Consider the following 14,024-nt stretch of genomic DNA (forward strand, 5'->3'; position numbering starts at 1 on the left):
ATGTATCGTGCATGGGCTTTTTTCTGTTTGAAGTTCACTAGGTTTGTTGTATGTTGGGTTGCTACGAAGATTGCCCCAGGCCGTATTCTGTTCTTTTTTGGCTTCCGTACATACCTTTGTCCTCTACGGGTTTAGTTTTTCTTTTTTTTTATGTTGTTCAGAAGACTGGGATATGGCTCTTTTGGCTGCCGTGATTATGCAATTAGTAAAAGTTTCACTAATCTCATCGACACCTAGGTCGGCTAAAAAATGTTCTTCAAGTTTGGAAATTTCTGTGAAAAGCAGCCAGTCTGCGAGTTGGAACTTCCAATGGCATGGTCTGCAAGTGATGATGAGTAAAGCTGATGACTGATTACGGCAGGTAAGTGGTCACTGCTGTATGGATGGTCCAACACTTCGCACTTAAAATCAATAAAAAGAGAAGATGAACAGAAAGCTAAATCAAGACAGCTAAAATTATAGGTGCTCATGAGTTTAAGACAGATATTGTTAGAATAAAATTTTCTCAGTTGTCCTCTTCGGTCAGTTTTCTCAGTTTACCAAAGAGTACAATGGGCATTAAAATCACCTATGAGTGTAAAAGGGCCCAATAGCTGTTCAATCAGCTTTTCAAGATCTTTCACATTTACACTGTCGTGGGATAGTAAGTACAAAGAACAGTCTGTTATAGTATTAAAAGAGAGAATAGTGATAGCAACTGCTTCGAAATGAGTATTCAGTTTAATTTCTAGGGTAGGAACGCCGCCTTTCACGACAATGGCAACTCCACCAGACAGTCAGCTGGTGTTTTCTGTCTTTTTTAAAGACAGACGAACCTTTTAAGAATTCCAGCTTTTGGGGCATAGGTTTGTTTCCTGTAAACAAAAGGCAACTGGGAAAAAAATATATATATAATGTCTTTTATGTCACCTAAGTTATGTGTAGACCTCTGCAGTTCCACTGTATAATAGAAGCCACGATGGAACAGACTCAAGAATATACAAACAGGAATTAGTCAAATACATATTATAGGTAACATATGTTTAAAAATGGACTGCGGATAAAAATGGTAACTGTTAGTATACTTGTACTTTTTGGAGCAGATATAGGAAGTTTATGCCTCTTTGCGTGCTTGAGAGAGCGCTGGTCTTTCGGTGTCAATGACACTGGTGTTTTGGTACTGACCTCTACTGCTCTGTCAGGAGGCACTAGAGGACTGAGAGATTGACTCTGAGGCACATGCCTCAGACCTTGATGTTCGAGTTGTCTTAGAGCCCTGCAAGACCGTGGTCTCCGGAGCCTTTGGAAGCGGTGGTGCAGCATTGGCTGCCACTACCAAGGGGGCAGATGAAGTTTCCACAGGCACACCTTGTGTGGACCCTGTAGACTCCGAAAACTGGTCTAGCGCTGCCCCCACCACACTGGCATAGCTTACTTGAGGTAAGTGCCCTAGCCTTTTCCTCGTTTCACAGAATGAGATATTTTCCTTTACAGTGATTGCAATGAGTTTTTCCTCTTTTCCAGCAAAGGCAGCTCCGTCAGTAAGCTAGGTGATCGCCCTTGCAATTCAGACATTATGCAGGAGCATTGCAGTTGTCAGATGGATGGCCATTGGCACTACACTTCATCCATGTTTCTTTTCCTCTGCATGATTGTGATGCATGCACGAACCTCTGGCACTTGAAGAACCGTCTCGAGTACAGTATGTATGGTCGGACGTCGATTTTCAAGTGTCTGCGTCAAGTGAACTGGGCTAGTACTAAATGTGAGTATCAAGTGTTTTGTGGGGATCTCTTGGTCGTTTCGCCGGACTGTTATTCTTTGTACCTTAATTACATTTTGCTCCTGGAAACCCTCAAGGAGCTCTTCATCACCGAGATTCAGGAAATCCTCTTCTAATGTTACTGCTCTGCTTGTGTTGAGCGAGTGATGAGGAGAGATTGACATTAATGTCCCCGACAGTTGTGAGTTCAGCAATTTTACCGACTTGGTCTTTCTTTGTCAGTTCAAGGAGGAGGTCTCTGTTTGCCATCTTTGATGCTCTGTTGCCCAGTCTGATCGTGTTTGATAGACTATTGATGTGTGGAAAGGTGATAGTTTTCCTACGCTTTTTTTTTTTTTTCAAAGTTTTCATTTTGTATTTACAGTACACGGTGCATAGTATATATACAGAAGGAGGCCCAAAAGTCGAAACTACAAATAGCCTTCACTGTGAAGGACGTGGTACTTTAAGATGGTGTCTTGGTTCGGTTTCAAAGAGAACCGGAATGTTGCTTCTGTATGCCCTCGTTTTTGAGGGCTATATGGAGGCGGGGGTGGGGGGGAAGCGTTTGCCATGTAAATCTTGAAAACTTCAGCGGCCATGGTAGCCACCCAGCACTGAGCTCAACAAGGGGACGCTACTTGGTTGAGATTAAAGGGAAGCTGAAAGGTTTTCCAGAAAAAATGAGTGATGAGCTGTACGTAATGGTTTTCAACCCTCCGAATTCGAATATCGCATCGAAATTGAGCGAAAGAAAGTGCTGTCACAAAGTGCGTGCCCGCGCCCCTCTCGAGTTGGCCGCCATTGCTGTCGCACCCGCAACGCCGCTCGCATGGCGATGGGGAACAGGGCTCCCCATAGTTCCCGAGCCCACCGGACCGGTTGGTCACTTGGGTCGCCGGAGCGTGATGAGGGACGAGGCAGCTCGGTGAGCAGGCAGAGTGGTTTGGAAGACGGAGCAGCGTGGTCGTGCACCGGGAGACAGCTGAAGGTGTGGTCGGGAGGCTGAAACCTCCAGGCCGAAGTCTTCGCCGTTTTATGTGCTAAAACCGTGACAGCAACGGCTTCTAAGCGAGTATTAATGGCAACTTCTATAGCTGCAATGCCGCTCTGTAGAACAATAGCTACACCACCTGAAAGCCGGTTCGCCTGAGTATGGTCACGCCGTACAACAGTGAAGCCTTTTAATATGTTTTTGTGCTTTTCGCCTAAGTTTGTTTCTTGTAAGCACCAGGCCACAGGAGAAAAGTTACTTAACATGTCTTTGATGTCACCTAAGTTGTGTAAAAGCTCTCTACAATTCCAACAAATAATAAAAGCCATTCTGAAATTGAAAGGTCAGAAATGGCACTACGAAAAAACTAAAAGGTGGGATGTTAGGTGACATGGATTTTAAAAAAATGGCTGTGGCTTAGCTAAGGTTAAGCCCAGGATGCGAAGCATACTAGCCTTTATTTTAGTTGTTGAACCACTGTTTAGCCTGTTGAACTGCTGTTGCTTGGCTATATTTGGTTCGGCTAGACGAAAAAACAACTCATGCAGGCGAGCGCACGAGCTGAGACCCGGCTATGTAGCTACGTGGCCGCAAGCGAGCGCACGAGTTGAGCCTCCGCTTTTGCAGCTGTTATGACGTCATATGGTAGCTACGCGGCCGCGCAGTGCAGCAAGGAAGAGCGTGGTTGTGCGGCTAGTATGCTTCACATAAAAAGCTAATACAAATGAGCGATAACCTTCAAGTTATCGCTTTCTTATTTTGAGTGGTTATTGGGATTCTGTCCCTCTTACCGCGCTCGAGCGAGCACTTGTTCTTCGGTGTCAATGACACCGGGGTTTTTGTGTCAACCTCCATCGCTCTCTCTGAGGCGCTGGAGGACAGAGAATTTGGCGCAGAGACACGTGCCTCGGGCCTTGGAGTTCGCTTGATCTTAGGGCCCTGCCTCGGGACTGGTGTCAGCAGGGCCTTTGAAGAGGATGGAGCAGTGCCGGCTGCTTCCACCACGGGGGCAGGAGGGGTCACTGCAGGACCACTATGCATGGTCTCAGGACTCCTGAGACCTCTGTGACGCTGCCCCCATCTGCGTCACATCAGCGCAACTTCTTCACGGAAGGTACAATAGCCGCTTTCTGGCTTCATAAATGAGATTTTTTCTTTTACAGTTAGTGCAATTACTTCTTTTTCTTTTTTCCAGCAAGGGCAAGACCGCGAGTAAGCACGATGATCTCCTTTGCAGTTAACACAATGTGGGAACAGGTGCAATTCTCCGATTAGTGATCGTTGGAGCTGTATTTAGCACAAGTTGTTTGTCCTCGGCATGCATGTGAAGCATGTCCAAACCTTTGGCACTTGAAACATCGTCTGGGGTTCGGGATGTATGGCCTCACATTGACTTTAACATAACCTGCATCGAGTGAAGTAGGCATTATGCTTGTTCCGAAGGTGAGTATAACATGTTTGGTGGGGATTTCTTGGTCGTTTCTACGGATTACTATTTTTTGTACCTTAGTAACATTTTGTTCCTGGAAACCTTTCAGCAGTTCCTCATCGCTTAAGCTAATAAAGTTTTCTTCAGATATTACTCCCCTGCTTGTATTAAGCGTTCTGTGAGCTGAAACTGTCACTGTCGCGTCGCCAATACTGGTAAGTTCAGAGAGCTTCTCTGCTTGATCTTTATCACTCAGTTCTAGGAGGAGGTCCCCGCTAGACATTTTGGAGGCTTTGTATGTCAGTCCGATTTAATCTTTCAGGCATTTGGCTACAAGGAATAGAGATAGCTTTTTTACTGGCATGTTGGTTTCGCTGTGGACTACATAGTACTTGGGGAAAGATGGAGCATTGCTTCGAAAGGAAAATTGGAATTGTACTTTGGTGCGGCATCTTTTCAGACGCCGATCATAAACAACAGAGGCTTGCACTGCCATAGGAAAATGTGCATGTTCGGCAACAGCACCGACTGCCCACCATGGAGCCCAACGAGGGGACGCAGCAGAGCTTGTGTTCAAGCCTGCACGACGCCAGCCATACGCCGTCACTATAACCAAATATGGTGTACCCAAGGTAGGATAGCCACACAAGGTTAACCCTTGCCGCCGTGGAGAAAGGAAGTAAATGGAAGAGAGAAGAAGACACGAAAGGTCAAAAAGTGAGAGATAAAGACGAAGGTTTGAGGAGAAAGAGACAGGAAGAGGCAACTGCCGATTTCCCCCGGGTGGGTCAGTCTGGGGGTGCCGTCTACGTGAAGCAAAGGCCAAAGAGGTGTGTTGCCTCTGCTGGGGGGCCTTAAAGGTCTGAACACCCGGCATCGGCTCAACCGCCAGGATCCCCCTTTCTCCGGACATGGCTAAGCTGCGCACGGCTACACGCGGGAGGGTCCAACCCTCGTGTGCTTGGGTACGTGGTGTCGCAATGCACCAAACGCCTGTTGACGCAGACGCCCCTGCAGGGTGTGCACAAGAGAAGGGGGAGCGCAGCGTCCTGGCGTGCACTGGCCTTCAAACACATACGAATTTTACACTTGCTCTGGGTTATGGTAGCTGCATGTAGGCTGTTTCACAACACATGTGCGAATAAAAAATTAACGGCGGTATGCGACGAAACCTGCATCAAGGCTGGGAGATAAACATGCACCTTCCGTTCAGCGTGCTAACACGAAGCAAGTAGCAGTAAATCAAAATCCAGGTTTGGACGAGTTCGTGTATTCATGAGGTCTTCCAAGACCAGTTACCATCCGTCCGCCCGCACCCGTCCCGTCTTTATGTGTTCGTTGCCCCGACCTTCTTGCACTGCGTTTAGAAAGCCTGCTAGCAGCAAGTCCTACTCTCACTCATTCACGCATTATTGATAAACTCTGGCAGTAATCGTCGTCATGGAAGTGGTTAGAGCACAGCACTGTTGTTCTTGAGCACTTGAAATTCAATTCACAGCAGCCTCCCACTTAGCTAAAAACTTCTTGTCTTGCGGGAAGTAATGGAACATCGGAACATCATCACTGCCGCTGGTGTTCGTGCAACCGTAGGCTGCACAGAACGCCGCCATGATCGGCCCACCACTTCAATTGATGCTGCGCACGTCAACTACCACTATACATACACACGAACAAAGGAATGCAAGGCCGAACAAAGCAGATTATGGTGGCACGTACGCAGAAACAAGCATGGTCAAGCACGGTCGCGGAGACTGCGAAGGAGCGGAACACCAGTGCTGACGTCACTGCACCATGGTTTCCGGTCTCCGCTCGCATCGTCAGCGTCAACAGCAGCGTATGGCGCTCGACGGGGGGGGGGGGGGGGGGCAGAGCGACAGCGCAGTTTTAACCGACGATTACGTCGCTCATAAGTGAAAAATCCCCCCCAAAATTTCACCTGCATGGTTTACAAGGTTCCCGCATCCATATATGAGTGTCTTATTGAATTCAACAGACTCTTCAGTTTCCCTTTGATGCCTGCAAACACCAGCCATGCATAAACGCTGTAACGTAATATATATACCCAAGACGATATATTACACACAGTTAACCCTTGCCACCAGGAAATTTGGAAGTGACAAGAAGTGATAAGAAGCGAAAAGAAAACAGTAAAGGTGAAAAGGCAAGAGAGAAAGACGAAGATTGGAGAGGAGGACAGGAAAAGGCAACTGCCGATTTTCTCCAGGTGGGTCAGTCTGGAGGTGCAGTCTATGTGAAGCAGAGGCGAAAAAGGTGTGTTGCCTCCGCCGGGTTTCCTTAAAGGTTCGAACAACCGGCATCAGTTCAACCCCTAGGATCCCCCTTTTTCCAGACATGACTAAGCCACGCACGGCTACAAATGGAGGGTCCAAACCTCGTGTGCTCGGGTACATGGTGACGCAACACACCAAATGCCTGCTGATGCAAATGCCTTTCTCAGTGCCTTACACAACCCAGCATAGTGTCCTCCCTATATAAAAAACCTCAGGCAACACTTTTGCCAGCGTGCGAGTCACTGTCGTGATCGTCTTCTACCTCACGCTAACAATCCTTCAATACAAAATGGCACAGCTGCGCTCCGCATATCCATTTCTTTGCCACTCCCCCATGGAAGGTAGGAGCCACATACGTGACAGGAAACAAAAATAACAACACTTAATAAATTATGGGGTTTTACGTGCCAAAACCACTTTCTGATTATGAGGCCTGTCATAGTGGGGGACTCGGGAAATTTCTACCCCCTGGGGTTCTTTGACGTGCCCCTAAATCTAAGTACACGGGTGTTTTCGCATTTCGTCCCCATCAAAATGTGGCCGCCGTGGCCGGGATTCGATCCCATGACTTTGTGCTTAGCAGCCTTACACTATAGCAACTAAGCAAACACAGTGGGTAAAATAACAACACTCTAGATGCCATATCACGAGTGCATAAAATGAGGAGCACTACCACCATCACATCTCAGAAGGAACACCGCGCAAATTTACAACGTCCAGGATGACATGCGGATGAATACCTATGTTAAAACATTTCACAGAAGCGACTTTATTATTTTTATTATTATCATTACTTCCTTGTTCTATCGATCATGTAGTGTTGACAAGGATTGTTGAAATAAGTGATCTCTGTATGCCTTTTGACTGTACGTTAAGCTTATCTGCCCCTTGTCTAAGCGTGTAGCATCACGAGGCCTGCGTGCGCACAATTCTATTTGCAGACTTACAAGTTATTTCTGAACCTCACTTCTGTTCCTCCAATTTTTTGCATGCCTCAGTGGCGTGGAATGGCCCAAGCAGTTCAAACAGCATCTTAAGTGAGCGCAGGCACAAGATGTTCACGAGTATACATAAACATTGTTTTCTGACCTCATGCACCAACAACCTTTCAAGTCTGAATAATCATCCTACACTTCGATCACTTAGCTGCAGATGCATTCGTACCGACGTCCTCATTTTGTACAAAATCATTTGTGAAATTACCACATGTTCGGATCGACTAGCTTCTGTTCCACTGCAGGTTCCGCAGAACACTACCAGTGTACATGGGCTCTCGCACCCCTCACCCCTTTCTCGCTGCACCCCTCTCTTCACTTCCCGTAGTTTCCCTATCCTTCTATACATGTTCTGAATCTCAAAATTGTGTTACTCCTGTATTGTTGTTCATCATGTAGCTGCTTATCCAGTTCTTCATACCTGCCAACCTGAGGATCGCAAAATTCGGGATATTTGCCTGGACAGGGGAGGGGGGGGGGGGTAGGTAGACATGAAACGAATTTTTTTTTTTATGGGACCCAGCAATGACAGAAACTGCGCTGAGTGACTTCCATGACTTCCAGTGCAGTTATAAGATGCCTCAGTGCTCGTACTGTGACTGGAGACGGCGCGTGAGCATGTGTACAATTAAGCAACACGTACTATGCTCGTGCCAGCGGTACCTTTCCACTCTATATAATTCACCACAATTTTTGACTGCAGAGAAGCTGACCTAAGGAAACCAGCCATTATGAAATGCATATCAGACACGTAATCCTCACATGTAATCTTCATCGCATAGCTCGACATGAAGCGAATTGAGTTAGGCCTGCACTGCCTACAACCATCAGTGGCTTGGCATTAAACTAGACAGCATCTGACTATGTAGTGTCTAATGGGAATTATGATAAGGCTGTGCAGCAGAAAGTTTCTTTTTTTTCCCAGGCAGGGCTGGGGCAGCTTTTCAGGAAATTTATGCCCGTGTCCATACAATCGGAGAATTGGTCATGATTCGGAAGTCTCCCAGACAAATCAGGAGAGTTGGCAGCTATGAGCTTCTTTGTTTTTGGTTTTTCATTAAATTTTTCTATCCCAAAACTTTTAGTCGTAGTTGTTATACACTTTTACCTTTCTTTTTCTGTGCACTAGCACTAAGATCTCAGTGTCGTCCCCAGGCACATTAAATACATTACCGGTTTATTTAATGACTCATTGCTTGATTGATTACTATTATTATAACAGCAGATTGGGCTTACATCTTTTATAGTACAGCAAAAGCTCGTTAATTCGAACCGCAAGGGGAAGCTGCTTCAGTTCGAATTAACGAAAGTTCGAACTAACGAAAGTGAAGGAGAGCAACAGTACACTGCGATTTGGAAGCAGTAGGGCATGTCAGACATTTGGCGTGTCAGAAAGTGATGGCGTGTGCCGCGGGCACACGCCATCTTCAAGTCGAAGCTCTGGGTCCGACTGTGCCACACCACCGATGTCCACCGAAACGAACATTAGCCGAGGCTTAACACTATCACAATGATTCGCGACGGCCGATACCTCCTAAGCTGAAAACAGATGTGCACAACCGATGAAGACTGCCGAGACAAAGACGCTGAACATGTGAAGGTGGCGAAGGCCCTGACTCGTTGGTTCTTGATTGCAAGCACAGCTGCAACGTCCTTGATTCGCTGTGTTTTGGCGCTTGCCGTGCCATCTCCGCACAACATTAGCAGCTGTACAAGATTTGCAAAGCCTCCGAGATTCGCAATGGGCAAGAAGTCTTGGAGGTTACGTAGAACGGAGAGGCGGCAGCCGCCACTGCCTTCTGGCTGACCCCGCGTCGGTTAGATTTTTTTCCGATTTTGCCTTCTCTCGCCGTTCTCTCCGTTTCGGAGGCAATACAGCCTTGTGTGTAGGCAGTAGGCGCTTTTCTCTGGCCGTGTGCCAGGTGAGCGTAGTTCGAATTATCCGTGAGGGAACCTTCTCGCGTTCGAATTAACGGACTTTTTTATACATAGACTTCTGTGGAGCTTGGTCGGACCAAATCGTACAGTTCGAATTATCCATAAATTCGAATTATTGAAGTTCGAATTAACGAGCTTTCACTGTATATGCCTGGGTCCCAGCACCTGAAGACCCTGCAAACTGCCCAAAGTGCTTTGCCCTCGTGTCTGCAGCAAATGCTCACCTTCTGCTGCGCCTGTGTCCACAAAGAAAGGTTGCACTGAAGAAAGTGATTAGCAGTGGTGCAGGATATGGACAGACTAAACTAACCAGCAGTAAATAATTTCTGTGGCTTTATGAGCCAAAACCAGGACCTGATTACAAGGGACATTGCAGTGGATTAATTTTGACCCCCTGGGGTCCTTTAACGTACACTTTATGTCTAAGTATACAAGCAATCTTGCATTTCACCCCCATTGAAATGTAGCCGCATTGGCCAGGATTAGACCCACGACCTCGACCTCAGTAGTGCAATGCCATAGCCACTAAGATAGTGCGGTGGGTAACGTAATTACATTGGGAAGGAGAGTGCATAAATGTTTTGTTTTGACTGATGTGGTGAATAACTTAGGTAATTGTAGCTTACGCTATAAGTACCCCTCTCAAGAGGCTTGTAGGAATTGATCTTTATTAATCTTTCGTTACCCGTGTAATATTGGGAAGAGCTTTATAGATCCTTTTTTGTTAATAATGTGTGCCTATGATCAATGTCAAAGGTTTGAAGTCTGCCCTCGAATACTTTGAGAAGATATAACACTGCTAGCCTTTGAAATTTCTCACAACTCACTGTCAAGTGCCTCCTGATTAGAACTACAGCTAAGCAAATCCTGTTCTTGTCGCAGAAAACAGTGGTCACAGAACTGCATATTTCAGCTTTCTGCTTGAAGAGCACAGCTCATGATGCATAGTTATCTATATGAACATGCAAGTTCTTATTTTACATTTTGGTAGGTCCTAGACAAAGTAACATGTATTCACCAAAATGTGTCCTTTGGTGCATTTGTGAACTAAATGCAAATTTTACTGTTTACTTATGTTCTGAGAATATTACTTATAGGCTAGTCAAGCACAGTATAAAGAACAATTAAAATGTTTATCATCAACATGACCCAAAAACTTGACAGTGGCTGTGCAATGTGACATTTCTGTGCAGTTTTTAGCTTACCCATCCTTATATGTCAGCTAAGCAATATCACCTATTTATGCTAATGATGTGTCATTAATTTTCATAATTAATATGTCAACAATAAATGCAAATTCATGAAATGTTATACACAATGCCTCTCTCCTCCTTTCATGCCTATGACAGCATGCAGAAATACCGTGACAAACATGCTTACCCAATTCCGTCAGAGTGAAGTCTTTATCTGACTCCCCTTTCATATTGTATTGGCCATGTCGAATTATGTAAAGGTACCGTGTTGCTGTGGGCTTTGCATTATATAGTTCTTCATTATAACGATTCTGTTCTTTTTCTGATGTATTCTTGGGAGGTTTTGTGCAACACTCGGGCTCCCTCCTGCAGTAAAAAAAAATAATAATAATAAGGTCGTACTAAGGCACTTCAAAATGATTTTCAGTTTCAGTTTATTATTCTTTTAAAAACAAAACATCCTATTCTCTATGATACAGCACATGCCTAATGAATATTACTTTACTCTAACTCAATTTCTTAATTTTATTATGATTAACACGGTGAAAAACATTTGTCAGCATTTGGCGTGAGCACAACTCATCACTGACGTACTACAGCACTATTATGCAGCAGGACTTGGTGTTGTAAAACTATTTCATCAATTACTAAACGTTACACAGAACTTAATGATATGAAGTTGCTTCTTTCTCATTAGCAAATTTATAGTAAAACAGTGCACGTACGCGACAGCCCCATACACTGAGACAAAAAAACGCAGCTACACGTTCGAACAATGCTCGACGGAAATAAAATTTTCAAAAAGGTGTGACAGTGCAGCGGAGATGACAGCTTGTCTCAACATGAGTAATTGTCGATTGTCCAACAGCCATGGCGGGTTGTTTGTTTCGACAAATCTTGATCGTTGATATGAGCGGGAACAACGACAAACGAATCTTGAATCAAATATACTACAGATAAGCACTGAATTTTTCAACTAACCGCACAAATGCATGCAATCACACTAGCACGGGAGGTTTGCTGCGGAAACAGCAATATGCACCAGGATAGTAAACGAACCCTTTGCAGGTTGAGATCCATTTCACTCGTAATAGTGTTTGTCCCGTTGCGATCTTCGCGCAGGTGCCTATGCAAACTAGACAGATACGTGGCGTGACGAAGCGTGAAGTATTGAAATCATGATTAAAATGAACCGCGTGCCTCAACAAGTCCACACTTACCTGTCCCAGTTGCTGTCCCACTGAACGGTCGGCTCGAAGTTCGTAGTCCAAGAGGCTTGCACAGTATGCTTCTTCGCTTGCTCGCTGCAAACCACAAAAGCTGCCACACCGCCACCGAAAATGCTCACGCCTGTGACAAGACGCCGGAACATTTCACTGGATACAGAGCATTGAAGCAGCGCAGCCCGAATCTACAGCACACCGACCAAAAAAAAAATACATATGCTAGCAGTACTAGACACCATAGCAGTACAGTGCATCGCTACTAGATACTACCAATCTAGTAACGTTGGTACAGTGTACACTAGCCCGCAGCGCCTGTACAGCACTAAAAACCACCGAAGCCACCGGTTGTACCACGTGATTACAAAACGAGAAGAAAGACGAGACATTCATTTGAGGGATCGCCAGTCGTTTGTGCGCAGGCGCGAGTGAGAGCGGTCGCGTGAGAGCGTGACAGAAAATCTGGGGGCTACGGAGGAAGTCGCCGCATGGGCGTCTTGCGCTGGAGTTTGAGGTATAGTAGCGGCGCCTGGTGGCGGCGCGGGAAACGACATCTGGGTCGTACCAGCTTGGGTCGTATTGAGCCCTGGCTGTGGCGAAGCACGTTTCTAGGCCGAGTTTTGCGTCGATTCGCACTTTTTTCTGCCCTGTTGCGAGTGCGAAAAGGCTCGTCACTTCTCGCAGACCATGCCGACCACGCTGCGAGCTCGCCGCAGCCTATAGTTTAACGAAAACGGGCTCTCCGTGTGCCGTGGGACGCAATGCTGGGAGCAGACGGAATCGGTGGCGCCGATCCGGAGAGACCTATAGCCCAGCCTCGAGAAGGCGTCACCGTCATTACTTCTGTGTCGTGGGCTGCCATGAACAAGAAGGCCTGAATCCCAACATCATATTCTGCCGTTTTCCTTCAAGGCCTCAGGAAGTGGAGCGTCGGGCGCGCTGCACAGCTGCAGTTCGTCGCGCTGAGTAAGCGAAACTTCGCGCCATGCTGACTGCTTCGCCTGTCTTGAAGCTTGCTTGATTATCTGCGTTCTAATGTTCGGTCTTTTGCACCTACAGTCCCGACAGCAGACCGACATAGCAGCAGGCATGGCTGGTAATTCACGATTCGAGACCCGGCCACAGCGGCAATTAACAATTCGACCGATGCGAAGTGGTGAAGTGACCAGGTGTGTGCAAATGAGCACAAATGGTCGGGCTCATTCGATGACAATTCACTACTCCACTACGAGCAGCACAGGTTAAGAGAGTTAAATGCGCTCATCGTTGATCTCAAGCCAGCACGTTGAGGCAACGCAGCAAGGCAGTATTGATTGCAGCACATCGATGTTCGAGCGCTGTCATTAAAACCTACATCAAGCGAGCGGCGTACGAGCTCGCGCTGCAGCGCGATTCGCACGTACGTGCGAGCTCATATGCATTGCATCAGTTATTACCAGTTATTACTAAAAAGGACAGATGGCTGCTACTACAACGCAGGCAATAACTACTTGTTTAGCGGCATGCAGTCAACAAAGATTGCAGGAGGCCCGCCGTTTCGCGGCATGTCGAAAGAACGCTGCCTTCGCGGCGCGTACGATCGTGCGCTCGAGCAGTTCGTACATCGCGGCGCGTACCGTCGTGTACTCGAGCAGTTCCGTACACATGATGTCTGCTTATCGTCGCTGTGGATTCATTTATAGCAAGCATTTCCTCGCGTTTGTGCGCCTGAATCTAGCAGCGAGCTTGCAAACCTTACCTGAAGTTCCACTTCGTACGCGACTCGCTTCACTTGCGATTGACACGGTGCTAAAACTTCGCCGCCCAATTATTGAACGGCGTACACGTATTCGGCACTGCATAATTTCTTGCCTTTACGCAGCGTGCCACCCCTGAAAAAATCTTCGGCGCCCGATATTCGCTGCAGGCCGTGAAACAACACAACCGAAAGTGGCGGGTCCATAGTGCAAACGTGCGTTCCGAAGCAGACGACCGAGCTTGGTACGACCCATTTTAGCGCAGAGGGCGCTTTTTAGCACCTTTTTCGCAGCGCCCCCTGGGCAATGCAAGAGCCCCATTGCGGAGTGCGGTCGAGTTTGCTACACTCTGCTGCACCATGACTGCACGCTGGCTGCTCACGCGGTGAGCAGTGGGCACGGATGCCCAATTTGGTGATCGCTGTGCCTGAAGAGGAGGGCACAGGCTCCAGGAGGGCACATGTAACCGGCAAACGGAGGCCTC

At 46.8% G+C, this 14,024-nt stretch overlaps 1 protein-coding gene across 3 annotated transcripts in view; it reads right to left on the minus strand.

The window, feature by feature from the left end:
• LOC139056273 (serine/threonine-protein phosphatase Pgam5, mitochondrial-like) overlaps positions 1 to 12,131 on the minus strand; it is a 28,694-nt gene extending 16,563 nt beyond the window's left edge. For 2 of the 3 annotated variants that reach the window (XM_070534360.1, XM_070534359.1), the window contains exons 1-2: positions 11,802 to 12,131; positions 10,769 to 10,947 (exon numbers count right to left, since the gene is read on the minus strand). In XM_070534360.1, the coding sequence (XP_070390461.1) occupies positions 10,769 to 10,947; positions 11,802 to 11,953 (331 nt within the window). In that variant the 5' untranslated portion in view covers positions 11,954 to 12,131. Of the gene's footprint in view, positions 1 to 3,526; positions 3,817 to 10,768; positions 10,948 to 11,801 lie in introns of those variants that run through there. The other variant, XM_070534361.1, reaches the window with a different exon arrangement.
• Positions 12,132 to 14,024: the final 1,893 nt, after the last annotated feature.

The sequence above is a fragment of the Dermacentor albipictus genome, chromosome 2, assembly GCF_038994185.2.
Source record: "Dermacentor albipictus isolate Rhodes 1998 colony chromosome 2, USDA_Dalb.pri_finalv2, whole genome shotgun sequence".
NCBI classification, from domain to species: domain Eukaryota; kingdom Metazoa; phylum Arthropoda; class Arachnida; order Ixodida; family Ixodidae; genus Dermacentor; species Dermacentor albipictus.